Genomic DNA, 15,352 nt, shown 5'->3' on the forward strand with positions numbered 1-15,352 from the left:
ACCAGACGAAGCTCAATTAGATTGCTGATGAGGAGGTGCGATTCCAGCTACGAAACTGGAGAACTGCTCCTCTTTCGAATCTAGATCTGGAGCTGTAGATCTTCATGAAGAGGTTGACTCGCAAAGTTGATGGCTTGTTCAGGTAGCCCTGTTGAGCGGTGTCACTTCAGCAAGGTAGTGGCCGGGGTAACAACGAGTCGCGTTCTGTCCATGGGGCCGAAGAAAGCATCTTTTTTCTTTCTTTTTTCTTTTCTTTTTTTCTTTTTGGCCAAGTCGTCAAGCTCATGCACAAAATGCTCGGTCGAATCTGTCGTGCGTAAAGCAAATTACTGTGCTAGAACACTACTCAAGGTGGACCTCGGCGTCGTGATCTTTCTGCTATCATCTGCGGGGGCACCTTGGTTGACCCTAACGTCTCTGGTAGATCCTGGCCGCCATTGACCAGTTGTTCAGCGAGGCGGCTGCGGAGCCTCAGTCCGCGAGCAACACCCTCGATGCTGGAGATTTCCCTCCGGCATTAAAACTAAGGAGACTGACTTTGTTGTGAGACGAAGAAAAATTGACAAGCACCACGATAGCCAGGCTTCATTTCGGATTCGCCGAGTAAAATCGCGCTGATGAGCTCCGAACATCTCAAAGAAGAGGAGTAATTACTGTACGGGAAACCGGTTGATTGCTCCAATGCGGCTTTGATTCGGTCTGGAAACTCGGGGACACAGTTACCGATAAATGCATGTGGCCTAGGTTCGACTTAGAGGCCTGGCCCTGTTGCCGTGGATGGAGTCTCGCAGGGTTTCCCACAATGACGGAGAACATCGACAAGATTGCCGATACAACTATCCGAGTGTAATCATGCATAGGGAAACCCCCTTGGCAATGATTGCCATGCTGAACAAAAAACTGCTTCCCATGTGCGCCTCTCGACTCATGAGCAGGAGTCTGTCGCCCTCTCGATGAAACCAAGCAGCCGGCACGCAGCATTACGACGAATATGCACAACCAAACCAACTCCGCTGGCACTGAGTGTACAGGTATCCCGGGTTTGACTCAATAGAAAGGGGGAGGGTTGTTCCTTCCAAGTAAGCTTCTTCCAGGGATCGACTTGGTCCGATGTTGGATTCTTCGTCTAGACGCCGGGGGTGTTCGGAACTTCAAGGCTTTAGAGCCAGTATCCGTGTCTCGACAGAAATGTATTTGAAATTTTTTTCTCATGCGCTGTCTCTCCACGATGGTATCCGGCCGAAGCTATATACCTTTACTCAGGTACTTTCCATCCAACCCGCCTCTACTAATTTGGGTTTAGCCAGCATTCGCAGTACTTCTGGTCTGTTAGCAAGAGAAAAGGATGGAGGGTGTACTGTAACTCCGCAAGTCATGAAGTTGGAGAGTTGGTAAACACGTTAGGGGGCATAAAACTTAGCCCTTTCAACCCTGTAGACTCGAGGCCGGTAGGATAAAGTAACGGGGAGGGGCCCTGAGGCTTCCGGATGTCTCCGAGTCAATCGAGGGAAGGGTGAGAAGAACAGTGATATAAGGTTTAGGCCAATGGCCAGACTGGACTGTTCCGCACCAGAATCTTGTATTTGTGACAAGTGATCTTCAGTGTTCGATTCAACCCATCATGTTCTAGCCCCCTTCGCCGAAGGGACCCGAGGGCTATCCCCTGGCTTAGGGACATTGGCATGACAACCAAAGTGCTCACCCGTGAACTCGGAGCGAGAGGAAAGGCAGTAACGCGGCAGTCAGATCCTTCAATGAATTGACGATTCGAAGGCAACGTCCCCGGACATGAAGAATAAGAAACCCCGCATCGGCCAATGAAAGTTGATGCGAAAGGCGTGGTGTCTTGCTTTTAGCGAGTTGAGCGACGCCGGGACCGGAACCTTACAATGTAGAATACACTCCTTGTCGGCGTTGAGACCTTATACGGAGCGCTGTCGTTGCAGGCGGAAGTTTAAACTCTATGTCAGATAGAATGTGGAGGTGCAGCCACACTTACTTTCACAGCAGCACTATGTATGTAGTTAGTTACTCATGTAGATACACAGTAGTACATCGTGCTCAGGCTTCACTCCAGCCAGTCAACGTTTGGACTAGGGTCAAGCTACCTAGTCTAACCCTGCGGCAAAACCAGGCCCAGGGGTTTGAAAGAACTTACTGCCATACCACAATAGGAAATTTCATACAGATGCGCAGGACAGAAGAGGCATTCTCAATTAGTCTCAAACTTTCCTTGCGGGCTTTTCTTTCTTTCTTTGGGCATGGAAAAAGTGACGGAGTAGCCCGGCCATGGGACGAAGCACTCTGCGGACCGGGTCCCGGGGTTTGTTCGACATAACCGAAATGACCGAAAAAAAAAAGGGACACAGTTCGTCCTGAATTATTTAACTAGTGATGGAAGAACTACATACACACTACTCCCCCCCCCCCCCCCCCCAAAGGATTTACACATCTCATTTAAAACAGACCAGCCATCGCAACGAGAGCAACTCCAAAGAGGCCAGTGCCGACGGTCGAGCCGCTCAGCAACTTGCCACCGGCAGCGGCGGCGGTCGAGGCGGTCGCGCTGGCGGCCGAGCCGGACTGGGTGGCCGTGGCAGAGACCGTCGGGCGGAGCGTGGATCCTGTCGCGGTCGAGTTACTCAGCGGGGAGCCCGAGGGCGAGGGGGACCCAGAGGACGGCGTCTCGGTGGCGGTGGAGGGAGAAGAAGAAGAGGAAGAGGTGTTACCTGCGGAGGAAGTGTCGTTCTGGCCCGAGTTGGTGCCGTCGTCGGTGGCGGCGCCGGGGGCCTCGATCTTGATGCTCGTCCAGTCGCCCGTCATGTCGCCGTAGGTGTAGGACTTGGCCGGGTTCGCGTTGGTGATGGCGACCTTCTGGACCGTCATGGTGTAGGGCGCCTTCGTGTAGTCGGTCTCGCCGCCGGCCCAGGTGATGGTGCCCGCGTTGTTGTCCGGGTCGCCGCCGGCCCAGATGCCGAGGCGCAGGCGGGCCGGGGTCTGGGGGAAGTTCTTGCCGCCGAGGGCGTCGGCGTAGTTGAGGGTGCGGACGAGGGCGCCGTTAATGTACCAGGTGACGGCCTCGGTGGTCCAGTCGATGGTGTAGTTGTGGAACTCGGTCTGGGTGGCGGCGATGGTGTGGAAGGCGCCGCGGTCGTAGCTCGTGGTGTTGCCCTTGCCGAAGTAGTTGGTCTGGACCTCGGCGTCCTTGCCGCCGAGCCACTCCCAGTCGACCTCGTCGAGGTCGTCGGACTCGATGACGACGCTGCTGACGATGCCGGTGCCGGGGGCGGCCTTCATGACGACCTCGGCGCGGCCGAAGAAGAAGTACCACGACGTCTCGATGGTCGGGGCGTCGCCCTTCTTGTTGAGGGTAAACTCGGCGCCCTCGGAGGTGTAGGAGATGTTGCCGGCCGTGACGGACCAGGCATCATTGTCGGCGCCCTTGGTGAAGTCGACCTCATAGTTGCTCTTGGTCAAGCCGGCGTTGGCGGGACATGTTTCTACGTGATCTCATGTCAGTAAACACACTTTCAGAGAGGGAAAGAGATAAGAGCGACAACGGCGGGACCCTGGAATACCCTCTATTTGCATGTGGGCATGTTCAAAACTTACTTTTGGTAGGGTCGCAGTCGGTGAAAGTTTGAGCTAGAGTCGAGGTTGCGAGAAGCGCAACGAGTGACGCTTGACGAACGAAAGACAAAGCCATTGTGTGTGATGTTACGACGAGGAAGACCCCTCCAAAATTAACAATTCACTTCAACGATAGTATACGGGTAAGAAGAGAACAACAAAGGGGGTTGAAGGACAATGAAAAGAGAGTGAGTGGAAGAGAGTATTATTTGGTAAAAGGGACCGCGAATGAACAACGGAACCCGCCCCCTTACTTTGATGCGGGTCGTCCGGCTCCATTGAAGAAGGGGAAGAAGAATCGACGAGAGACAGCCATACAGTATACATGGATACCTGGTGTTTGAGCTTGACTAGGAGAACCACCCCAATCGATGTTCACGCCGTCCGCAGCCAACCAACCAACCACCGACTGGAGAGCCAATGTCACCCCGACTTCAAGGAGGCTGACGTACGTTTGAGGATGCTGCCAAGGCACAAACACCGGCCACTCACTCGCCCTACACTGTGCTGGTGGGGGGGATGGGGGGGGATTTCTTAGGGCGTGACGCGTGTGCTAGGGGCGGGTGGCTGTACACTACACAGTGCGTCTCCCTCCCCAGTCTCCCCTGGCCGATCCACACCTCGTCTCCCCGGGCACCGCCCACCATCCGATGTGCCGTGCCGGGAGGCCGTTCATGCTATAAAAAGCCAGCATACTCTCCTGTAGTGTGGCTTGTCAGGTCCACGAGGCACCAATGGGACCGCCCGGCACGAGGCCCCGTTCGATGAGAACTAGGATGGTGAGACGGGGATGACCAACACTCGAGTCTCAAACCTCGGTGGCTGAAGTCCGTCCGCTTCTCCATGATGGTGGTGGTGGTGGCCATGGGTGGCTTGGGCTGCTGACTCCCTCGACACTCTCTCCCAGCTTCGAACTCTTAAACCACTGTGTGAGTAAGGGGTTGAGACGATGCTGAGTAACAGAACGAAAACTCCAACAAAAATAAGGTGGGAGGCCGCGTCCCCGTGAGACGATTCAGACATGATCCTTGGGTTCTCAGCGGAGAAGTGCCACCAAAACTCAAAAGGCAAAAGCCAAATCCAGATTTCTCTTGATCGACGCCTTGTCCAGGCTGGTGCTCTTCGGACGAAACATGCCTTTAAGCTCAGTGGACATCCTACTGAACTGTGCACATTTCGGACTCAATCACCGAAATGATTGTATCTTTGTCTACCTGTATGTATGTCACAGCGGGTTCCAATCAAATCCGAACCCCCATCACCGAGTTGTTTGTCGAACTTTAAGACCGGTGGTCAGCTACCTTGGCGCTGTCGACCGCACTAAACCCGCCAAGCGACATGACATCTGCAAGGGCATCGTCGGACCCCGAACGCCCACAGTCCGTGTGGACTGTGGCATCCCGCCCCCCATCCCGCCAGGAGCCGCCGCGCAGCGGTCGGAGGGCTAGGCAGCGCGGCAGATCTGCAAACGGGGGGATGAAGATTGCGCCAGGCTGCCTCCAATCCGGATCTCAAGGAGGTTGGCACGTAAATCGTGCCGATCTCAGCCCGGTCGCCCGCGGGCGGCTTTCCGGCGCTCGCGGGACGTCCTCGTTCTCGTCGACCGGTGGGATCATGGGTGCGGGTGACCGGCCTCTGATGGCGCCAAACGTTTGAGCGACACCAAACGTACCACGGCAACTGTGCCTCTACAAACAACGGCCACAACGACCACGAGAAAATACAGCGTCTGCAACCAAAACGCGGGTCCTTTATTTACGGCTTTATGCTTCAGGAAAAGTCCATACTACATATGTAGTTGGTTGCTGGCTGGCTAGGTACCATCTCATCGGTTCCAACATCCACAGAGTATGACCCGGTCAATCCCATCGACAAACCATCCATCCCATTGCGCGTGACTGCCGTCCATACACCGTCCTGCCCTCGATGCGTTCGCCGCCCCTTGTAGACCAACTTCCACGACGACTGCCGTCTGAAGATGGCTCGGAAGCTAAACCAAAGAAGCTATGAGAGAAAACGGGACGATGGTGAAGACTGGAGTGCACGGGAGCGTCGTGCGGCCTCGACGGTTCTTGAGTCATGTTTCCCAGCTCGAAGTGAAAGCGACAGTTTTTAGCAGTGTCCCAGACAAGAAGAATCAACGTAATTGGGTCAACCGTCTTTACGAAAATCTTGCAATTCCTGAGATTGAAAGATGAAGATTTGAATAAGACTGGGGATAAGGAGCTATACAATTTGAACAGATTTACGTTTGACTCCTCTCGTGCAAGGCAATGCAGCATTTTGTCACTGAGCTGCACAGCCACACAGCGAAGGCTGAGCCACACTGGAACCCCCGTTTAGCCACAGACCGCAGCGCACCACTCCGCGCCTCGGCTCTTTCTCACCGTTAGACGGTTGATGTCACAGTGGTCCAAGCTTGCCGATCCACGAGCAGAGCAGCAGTCAATCATCAATCAGGCTGCCCTGCCCGCAAACACCACACGTCCAAACCCCACGATCTTCCCGCCGCTGCAACCTCACTTTTTTTGCTGGTCTTCCTTTCCTTTCTTGCTTGCCTCCTGTACTCCGAGAGTATTCGCTGCAAATCACCAATCCCCCCCGTATATTAACATGCGCTAGCCCCGCCCTCTTCTAATCGCGTTGCTTGCGCCCTTTCCATCTGTCCCAAACTCGGGCACACGAGGCGCTCGGCCCCGACCATCGACGTCGAACCCCCATCACCATCACCATCACCATCACCATCACCACCACCTTCACCCTCGCTCCCGCCAGCCTCACCGCCAGCATGGCCGACGTGTCGCCTCCGCCCGCCACCCTCCAACATGACGAGAAGCGGTGCTTTATCTGTCTCATGGATGAGAACGAGTCCGGCTCCTCCGAGTCCGCCTGGGTCGACCCGTGCCCCTGCACCCTCGAGGGCCACCAGGACTGCATGATCCAGTGGGTGACGGAGCTGGAGCGCGAGGGCAAGGAGATCCGCTGTCCCGTCTGCAAGGCCGTCATCAACGTCGACGAGCCCTACGACCCGGCCCTTGCGCTCAACAACCGGATCTACAAGACATTTAGCAAGATGTCGCCCGGACTGATCCTCGGGGGCCTCGGCGCCGGCACCTGGGTCAGCCTCGCCATGTACGGCAACATCGCGGTGCGCGTCTTCGCTGGGCCCGAGGCTACCTATCGGTTTTTCTTCAATGACAACAACCCACGGGGCATACCCATGGTCAACTGGATCCACGTTGCCATCCTGCCCACGATTGCGCCTGCCCTGATCCTGGGCCAGTCGTTCCCCGTCTTGGGTAACGTTTTCTTCATGCCCGCGGCTGCGTTGGTAGGCTCTCACCGGCGTCCTGTTCCTCCTGGGCAACCCCCACTGACACAATCTAGTATGGCGTCTTTCACATGGCGCGCGACGACCACTTCTTCTCCTGGCCCCCCTCACCCCAGCTCGCCGCGGCGTGCTTCCCCTACATCAGAGCTGTGTACAACAATCTCTACCAGGAGTTCGTCACCCCGTACGAGAAAAAGTGGGAGCGCAGGATGGCAGGCCTGCCCGAACCAGTGGCACCGCCACCGCCAGCGAACAACAGACCCGCAGGGAACCGTCAGCGTCGGCCCGCTGGGAACAATGACGGTGCCAACAACGATGACAGGAACGTCGGCATCGTCGGGGGTCTGCTCGATGCGGCTATCGACATGCTGGACATCCCCGAGGTTGGGATGGCAGTCGAAGTCGAGGAGATCGAGATGGGTGAAGAGCAAGGCGTCGCGCATCTCGAGATTCTCGTGGAGCCGCTCGAAGACGAAGCGGCAGAGAGGGAAAACGCCGCCAGGGAGGTCGCGGATGTCATCGCCGAGCAGCAGGCTCACCTGAACGAGCAACCGGTGGCGATCCAGCAACCTGCGCAGCCCGCGCAACCGGCGCCCGCGGCCCCTCGTCAGCGAGGCATTCAAGCCAGTCTCCGGGATGTCACGAACACACTGGCAAGCACGCTGCTCCTGCCCATGCTTTCGGCCGGCATGGGCGAACTTCTCCGCCTGGTGCTGCCCCAGCACTGGACCACGCCGGTGGGTGGCTTCGGTCGGTTCAAGGTGCGGACTGGCCTGCTGCAGGACCAATGGGGCAGGAATCTCGTCGGCGGCTGCATGTACATCGTCCTGCGCGACGCTTTCCGACTCTACACAAAGTACCGTATGGCCCAGAATAAGCCTCTGCGCCGAGTTCGGAACGTGGACCGCCTAAGGAATCATGCCGCGTCGTCCACTTCTGCGTAACAAAAGAAATAAAAAAAGGGAAAAAAGAAACAGTAAGCGGAATACATATCACACAACACAGTACACACACAAGCATATTATCGGCGTTGGCGGTGGCCAGGATACGGCTAGGAAGGGATGCTTTCTTTACCTTTCACTATTTTTTTGTATGACTAAATGCCTAGCATGGCGGACGGCGACGGTCTAGAGCGTTCATTTCATACGTAGCTTCAGACTATGAATCAGCGCAAATACCCAGCCCGTCTCATCGAGTGCAGCAACCCACGAGGACAAGGTCCAGCAATCGCTTGTGATGAACGTGTACATGCATGATCGCCTAAATGCATGAAATCGAGGCCTATGCGTCTCTCGAATCGGCGGGGTAAACTCCAACGCCGCAAACCGTCGCCCCCACCTTCACCGTGGCCACTGGAACCTTCCAGCCAAACAGAGACGTCAGATAAACAGAAGGAACGTCCACGCCAGCAGCCGCCAACCCAACCCAATCGTCGTCACTCCGGGGGCGCTCAGGACCCAAAAAAAACCAACACGTACATCGCATTCGTCTTTCTCCCATCTTGCACTACTTTCAGCTCCCCCCTCCAAGCCGACTTCGTGTTTTTTGATACCCCTTCTCTCCCTCGTCCCGAACCAACCCCTCGCTTGTTTCGCCTCCCCCTTCCCTCGGTAGATAAACAAATACAAAGGGCCTTTTCACAATGGTAAGTTTTCCCACCCTGCTACCCCTCCCCCTCCCTCCCCCAAACAGCGGCAAGAGAGAGAGAGCGGGGTGAAGGGTGGTGGAAACCTCAATGGGCTTCGAGCATGGGCTGACTGACCACCTCCCAATAAAACAGGCGACAGTCACAACCAAACAGCGCCTCGCGGTCGCCATCTGCGAATTCCTCTCCACCTCGGTCAACGACGGCACCGTCCCCGCCGACGACAAGGACTCCATCGACGTCGCCATCCAGTGCATCGCCGACTCTTTCAAGGTCGACCCCACCGACAAGAAGCTCCTCGCCGACTCGGTCGGCTCCCAGAACCTCCATCAGATCTACTCCGTCTACGAGAAGCTCAAGAAGGCGTCCACCCCCGCCGCCGCCGCCGGTGCCTCGGCCGGTGCCGCTGCCGCGGGCGCTGCTGACGCCGCTGCGACCGCCTCCTCCAAGGTCCCCACCGAGCAGGAGAAGAAGGACGCCGACGCCCTCAAGTCGCGCGGCAACGCCGCCATGGCCTCCAAGGACTACCCCTCCGCCATCGCCCTCTACACCCAGGCCCTCGCCCTGAACCCGGGCAACGCCGTCTTCCTCTCGAACCGCGCCGCCGCCCACTCCGCCGCCAAGGACCACGAGTCTGCCAAGGCCGACGCCGAGGCCGCCGTTACCATCGATCCGGCCTACACGAAAGCCTGGTCGCGCCTCGGCCTTGCCCGCTTCGCCCTCGGCGACGCCAAGGGCGCCATGGAGGCCTACGGCAAGGGCATCGAGTACGAGGGCTCCGGCGGCAGCGAGGCCATGAAGAAGGGTTTCGAGACGGCCAAGCGCCGCGTCGAGGAGATGCAGGCCGAGGAAGTCGACCTGCCCCGCCAGTCCCCCGGCGTCGGAGGTGGTGGTGCCGGCGGCGCTGGAGCTGGCATGCCCGACCTGAGCAGCCTGGCGAGCATGCTCGGCGGTGGCGGCGCGGGCGGTGCAGGCGGCATGCCCGACTTCAGCCAGATCATGAACAACCCCATGTTCGCCAGCATGGCCCAGAACCTCATGAGCAACCCTGACATGATGAGCAACCTCATGAGCAACCCCCGCCTGCGCGAGATGGCCGACCGTTTCGGCGGCGGTGGAGGTATGCCCGACCTCAACTCTCTCATGTCCGACCCCAACATTGCCGACATGTAAGTCTCTCCTTCCCTTCCTTTCGGGCGCGCTCTACTTGGTCACGAGGGAAAAGCAAGTACTGACGGTCGGTTAACAGGGCCCGTAACATGATGGGTGGTGCTGGTGGTGCCCCTGGTGGCGCCCCTGGTGGTGCCCCTGGCGGAGGTGCCGGCGCCGGCCGCGGAGGCTCTGCTTAGAAGCTTTTCGAAGTACGAAGAGAGGAGGATGGAGAGATATGCCTTTGATAAACGCGAAGCCGCATGATGCTTGACGGCACGGTGGACAAATACTCACCAGCGGATTACGAGACTCGACCTACGTCGAGATATGATAGATGCCGATGCATCAAATAGAATATCCTTTGTCAGTGTCAAGCAGAGCGCGACGAAAATGCAGACGATTACCAATTTGTCGAACTTTTTTTTGTGGCTAAACTCAGGCTTTTTATCAGGTAACCCGGCCACCGGTATCCGTACATCCTGTCTAATCTAAGAGCTGTGAGACTTTGTCAGTCTCTTTTCTGATCCACCCCATTGAGTCTAATGAAAACCGAGCTATCCGTTTTTTTGCTTTCTGTTGATATGACAGGCCGTTTCTTCATGAAAAGAGATGCTTCGCCGTCTCTTTTCCCTCCTTACGCCAGCTTGCGCAGGCTCACTCTCTAGATAATACCACAAGGAGTGGCTACATGAGCGCCACCGAGTGAGATAGTAATAGTACACAGTGATGATACAGAGGACCTGGACCATGACCCGAACAAAGAGAAAATGTAGTGATTGGAGGGCTACGATAAGAAAACAAAGGGAAAAGGGGAAGAAAAGATTAGACGTGATGATTGTTGTTGACTGGAGTCTTAGCGCTGGCAGCACCTCGAACGTTTGAAGTCCTGGCATTGGCATGGCGGCCACGTCCACGGTTTTTGCCGCGATTAGACCTTCCCCTGCCCCTGTGCTGGTTGGATTGCTGCGATCCGGAGGCAGGCAAAGGGCCTAGAGGCTTTGGTGATATATTCTCCTTGAGTGGAGAAGGGGCCGATGGAATTGAGACAGGTCCGGCCGTCGCGCGAGGTGTGGGCCCGGATGGCTTTTCGTTTGTTGACATCGTTGAAGCAATGATGGTTGTAGGAGGCACCGCATTCTCCTGTCCTTGGGCGACGACTTGTACTTTCAGAACCGGGGCAGAAACATGGCGAAGCTCCTGCTTGCGCTCTGCTTCCTTTCCTATCGCTACGGGTGTCGATTCTTCGGAATCATCGCTTCCGTCCTCGGAGTCATCCACCGGCAATCCAATTGAGTCGCTTTTTGCGTTGAAACGCCGTGCGGTGGCATGGGGAGTTCTGAACCGAGGAACCTCAACCTTGATGACGGTGTGGACAGACTCGTTATCCGACTCCACCGCATCAAAGACCTGGCTGGCGGCCCCGGTCTCCAAAACTCGAGACAGCGTGCCGGGTGAAGATATTTTTTGCGTGCAAGAGACTACGCCTGAGCCGAGAGTTGACCGAGGAACTCTTTCAGCAGCTTTTGTGGGAGATGCTTCGACGGGGATCTGGAAATCCTCGTCGTCCGATGATGAAGTAGCGCTGGCCCAGTTTAGAGCTTGTTTGGCGGGTTTGCGGATGAGCGAGACAGCCGGCGTCGCCAGCTTTGGGACGTTGTGACGGTTGGGAGTCGAAACCGCAGCGTTCGCGAGGGCTAGAGACTTGGGCGTGAACTCGGGCGCAACAGGGTTAAGTCGTGATCCCTACACAATCAGTGGTCAGAATCTGCCAAAGATGAATCTTCAGCCGACTCTACCTCTTTCTTGTGGTTACTGGGAGTTTGGACACCCTCGCTACCCTTGCCCGTATCGGTCGATGCGGACTGCGAATCTTGGTCGGCCTGCACGACGGATGCGCTGTTGCCCTTGGAGGTGCCATTTGGCTTGGGGTCGCCATTCGTTGCAGTCGGCTTCTTGCCGTCGGCGGAGTCGTCGTCTTTGGGCTTGAGGAACGTCTGCTTGGACCACAAGTCGGCGTATCGGCCGTTGGCCGTGACGAGGTCAGCATGATTACCCTGCTCGACGACTTCACCGTCTTCAATGACGACAATCCGATCGGCGTTCATGATTGTCGACAGTCGGTGCCTGCTTCCATTAGCTGCAGGTCCGCAGTTCCCCCACCAGCATCACGAGGCCAAAAAAGCCATTGACGCAGCGAGCAAAGAGTCGAGACTTACGCAACGATAAAAGTTGTCCGTCCCTTGCAAAGTTGCATAAACGACTGCTGGATCTTTTGTTCAGTGTCAGTGTCTACAGAGCTCGTCGCCTCATCAAGAAGGACAATTTCGGGCTGCTTGAGAATAGCGCGAGCAATTGCGACACGCTGGAGTTCGCCGCCGGAAAGTTTACTAAACCCGGTCAGTTGGATGGGCCAGCTTCGTTGGGGACCGAGAGCCACTCACATTCCTCGCTCGCCAACCCGGGTGTTGTAGCCATCTGTGAAAGTCAAGATCTTATCATGAATGCAAGCCGCTTTGCAGGCCTCAAAAACTTCGTCATCCGAGGCCGTGATTCTTGCGTAGCGGATATTGCTGATGATGGTGTCGTCGAAAAGAACCGGATTCTGCGGTACCAAGCCAATCCGGTCGCGCAAGCTGTGCAAGTCCACATCACGGACGTCTTGGCCATCAATGAGGATGGATCCTTCGCTGGCGTCGTAGAAACGGTTGAGCAGCTTCAACATGGTGGACTTGCCGGCACCGGTAGCGCCAACAAAGGCCACCGTCTGGCCGCCAGGGACGGAAAGAGTGATACCGTTGATGATCTTCTTCTTGTTGTCGTAGGTGAAGCTAACGTCGGTAAACTCGACATTGCCGCCGACAAGCTTGAGAGCTCGTGCGCCCTTCTTGTTGACAATGGTAGGCTGTTTCTTCATGATGTCCAACAGCCGTTCTGCATCGATGAGGTCACTTCCGATTTTCTTGCCAAGACTGGCCATAAAGCGCAGCGGTGAGGTGAGCTGGGCCCAGTACATCAAGAGCATCGTCAAGTCACCGGGTGTAGCCTTGCTGCTCTTGATCCTGTAGACCGCCAAGATGGCACCGGCCAAGAGACCGCAAAGGAGAACGAGTGACTGGAACGCTTGTGCCGTGAACCATCCGAGACGAACACGCTTGGTCCAGTTGATGCGGGTGTGGATGGCGTTTGAGTAGCGGACATCCTCGTATGTTGTCTGATTAAAGGACGCGACAGTGTGCCATCCGGTAATCCCAGTCTGGCGTACGTAGTGCTCAGCGTACTGGGCATTGACGTGGGCTCGACGGCGCTCCTTCATCACTGCGATCATTTTCGTGGCGATGAAGAGGAAAAGAGTACTTGTCGCAATGGTGATGAGGCCTTCGTAGGGTCCCAAAATGACTGACAGGTACACAACGGCGACAATAAGGTCGATCAACATGGGCAAGGCCTGGAAGCAGATGGACTCCAAGAGGTCGGAAATGCTGGATCCCCCGTACATGGCCAAGCTTATGTCGGACGTGCTCTTGGAGTCATGGAAGTCGGCAGACAGATTCAGGATGTGTCGGTATGCAGCCGTGCTCAAGGCGCCGTCGGCGTAGACTTCGAGAGGGAGGTACAGCCATTCGCGCAAGAACTCGATACCGGCATCGGAGGCAGCAATTCTTAGCAGGCCGTAGATGGCTACACCGATCCAAGCCCCGCTGAAGTCCCGATCCTTGAGCTCGTCGACAATGATACCGAATTGGCGAGGAATCAGCAGGTTGAGAGCATTACCAGCAAGCAGACAAAGGCCGACGAGAGCTAGACGGAGCTGCAGAGACTTTTGACCGACGGGCCAAATGTAGGGAAATAGGATCTAGAGCAAAGTCAGTCGTGGCTCACGAACCAGTCGTCATAAAGGTGGTGGCCAATGCCGAAGACTTACCGTGAAACCCTTGATATACGTAAGCCAGTTGCCCTCTTCCTGAAGCCGCTTCTCCATCTCCTCTTGGGCCTTTCGCTGGCGCTCTGCCCAGTACGACTCGGGCGGGTCGTTGGTCCCATACCCTGAGCCAGAACTCTGGCTGCCGTTTCCAGAGCTGCTCAATCGTGACTTTGGGTCATCTTGTCCGAGGAGAGACTGCCGCTCTTCGTCCGAAGCCTCCTCCTGACTGGCCCGAATGCGCTGAACGACATAGACTGAGAAGATGGTAAGAAGCAGGTAGTAGCGCAAACCAGCGAAGACGAGGTGGCCGATGCGGCAGTGATCAAATGTGCTGGATCGTCGGAGAATCAAGTCGGGAACGGCGATCATGGGCTCGAACGTCAGGGAGATGAGCCATGATCCCCAGTACGGTGTCCACACCGGGTGTAATGTGTCAGAGAGGAAAGCGAGTTGTGTACCGAAGACGAGAACGCAGGAGAGCAGGCCGATAACTTGATGCTCCTGGCCAATCCATTCCTTCAGCAGGATGGATTCAATGGCAATGATGACAAGCTGAGCGACGTAGGTCAAGACGAAGGCGACGAAGAGGTTGAGAATCCACGAGCGAGGGATGAACTCCTTTCCTGGGCTGTTGGCAGCCCGGAGGGTCTGCAGAGTGCAGACCGCAATGACAGAAGCGACGACAAAGTAGGTGAAAGCCAGGGCCGGATAGAGGTAGTGAAGGCCATCTAGAAGCTCTTCAAGGGATGCCATTGTGGCGGTTGATGGCGAGGATGTAGAGAACAGGCCGGAGAGTGCTTGGGGCGATTGGACGTTTGGATTTGCGAGTTGAGGGATTACCGACAATTGAGAAACGAGAGGCAAAGGGTCCGGCAAATGACAGTCGATGAGGATGTGAGAATCGAAAGGGATTCGATGACGATGGGTAAAGGCGAGAGAGAGGATATGGTCACAGCTCAGGTCAGGGATGGAAGAGGGAGCTGGATGGGAGGATCCGATGTTCTCAGGCCGAAGCAGGGACGGGCGCACGCCGGGGAAGACGGGAAGGGCTGCCTGCCGGGGGATGTTGGGGATGTTTTCTGTTTCGTTTCCTTCCCCAAGTTTCCCCTACGGTTTGCGAGCGGGTAGCAAGGATACCGATGGGAAGAGACGCCGAACGGACGTGGAACTGAGCGGGCAGAAGCGGGAAGCGAGAGGCGAGTTTTGATGGTTGGTTGCTGCCAGCGGTTGAAGTTTGCGTTGAGTGACAGCTGGGATGGGTGATGTCCGCGCGATGTAAGACGATCTGTGCAGGACCGGCGACCAGGTACCAGGAGACAACGGTGACGTGACACACTCTCTCTGCCTGCCTCTAGAAAGGCAACTCACGGTGAAGAAATGAAAGAAACTGACATCGAACGACAAGATGAGAGGGAAGAGCTTCCAGTAAAGTAAGGCAGGGCACCGGGCCCGGAGTGTCAGGGGACGGCAAGGCGACAAGGGGGAAGAGAATAGTGAAGCGAGGGAGAGGGAATAGTGATTAGTTAGGGTACCTAGGTAGCAATCAATGAAAGAGCCGTCCAGGTACTTGGGTATTCTGGCCCTTCTGTTGAGAAGAGTGGGTGGGAAGAGGGCGGGACGAGAGGCAGGCAGACAGATAAAGCTCCTCTACCTTCCGTACCTACCTACCTAT

The 15,352-nt window shown here is 56.3% G+C and overlaps 4 protein-coding genes across 4 annotated transcripts; 2 read left to right on the forward strand and 2 right to left on the reverse strand.

Annotated features, from left to right (window-relative positions):
* Nucleotides 1-2,457: 2,457 nt before the first annotated feature.
* CH63R_11506 (Glycosyl hydrolase family 16) lies at nucleotides 2,458-3,706 on the reverse strand (the record flags this gene model as incomplete). The annotated part of the gene is made up of 2 exons (XM_018306480.1): nucleotides 2,458-3,500; nucleotides 3,613-3,706. The coding sequence occupies 2 exons, from the start codon at nucleotides 3,704-3,706 to the stop codon at nucleotides 2,458-2,460; spliced, it is 1,137 nt and encodes a 378-aa protein (XP_018153321.1).
* A 2,712-nt stretch (nucleotides 3,707-6,418) lies between these two features.
* On the forward strand, nucleotides 6,419-7,905 carry CH63R_11507 (Ring finger domain-containing protein; the record flags this gene model as incomplete). Its single annotated transcript, XM_018306481.1, has 2 exons — nucleotides 6,419-6,961; nucleotides 7,018-7,905. The coding sequence occupies 2 exons, from the start codon at nucleotides 6,419-6,421 to the stop codon at nucleotides 7,903-7,905; spliced, it is 1,431 nt and encodes a 476-aa protein (XP_018153322.1).
* Nucleotides 7,906-8,603: 698 nt separating this feature from the next.
* On the forward strand, nucleotides 8,604-9,955 carry CH63R_11508 (Tetratricopeptide; the record flags this gene model as incomplete). Its single annotated transcript, XM_018306482.1, has 3 exons — nucleotides 8,604-8,606; nucleotides 8,742-9,775; nucleotides 9,856-9,955. The coding sequence occupies 3 exons, from the start codon at nucleotides 8,604-8,606 to the stop codon at nucleotides 9,953-9,955; spliced, it is 1,137 nt and encodes a 378-aa protein (XP_018153323.1).
* Nucleotides 9,956-10,580: 625 nt separating this feature from the next.
* CH63R_11509 (ABC transporter) lies at nucleotides 10,581-14,433 on the reverse strand (the record flags this gene model as incomplete). The annotated part of the gene is made up of 5 exons (XM_018306483.1): nucleotides 10,581-11,501; nucleotides 11,555-11,882; nucleotides 11,975-12,145; nucleotides 12,200-13,611; nucleotides 13,681-14,433. The coding sequence occupies 5 exons, from the start codon at nucleotides 14,431-14,433 to the stop codon at nucleotides 10,581-10,583; spliced, it is 3,585 nt and encodes a 1,194-aa protein (XP_018153324.1).
* Between the last annotated feature and the right edge of the window lie 919 nt (nucleotides 14,434-15,352).

Source organism: Colletotrichum higginsianum, chromosome 8 (assembly GCF_001672515.1).
Source record: "Colletotrichum higginsianum IMI 349063 chromosome 8, whole genome shotgun sequence".
NCBI lineage: Eukaryota > Fungi > Ascomycota > Sordariomycetes > Glomerellales > Glomerellaceae > Colletotrichum > Colletotrichum higginsianum.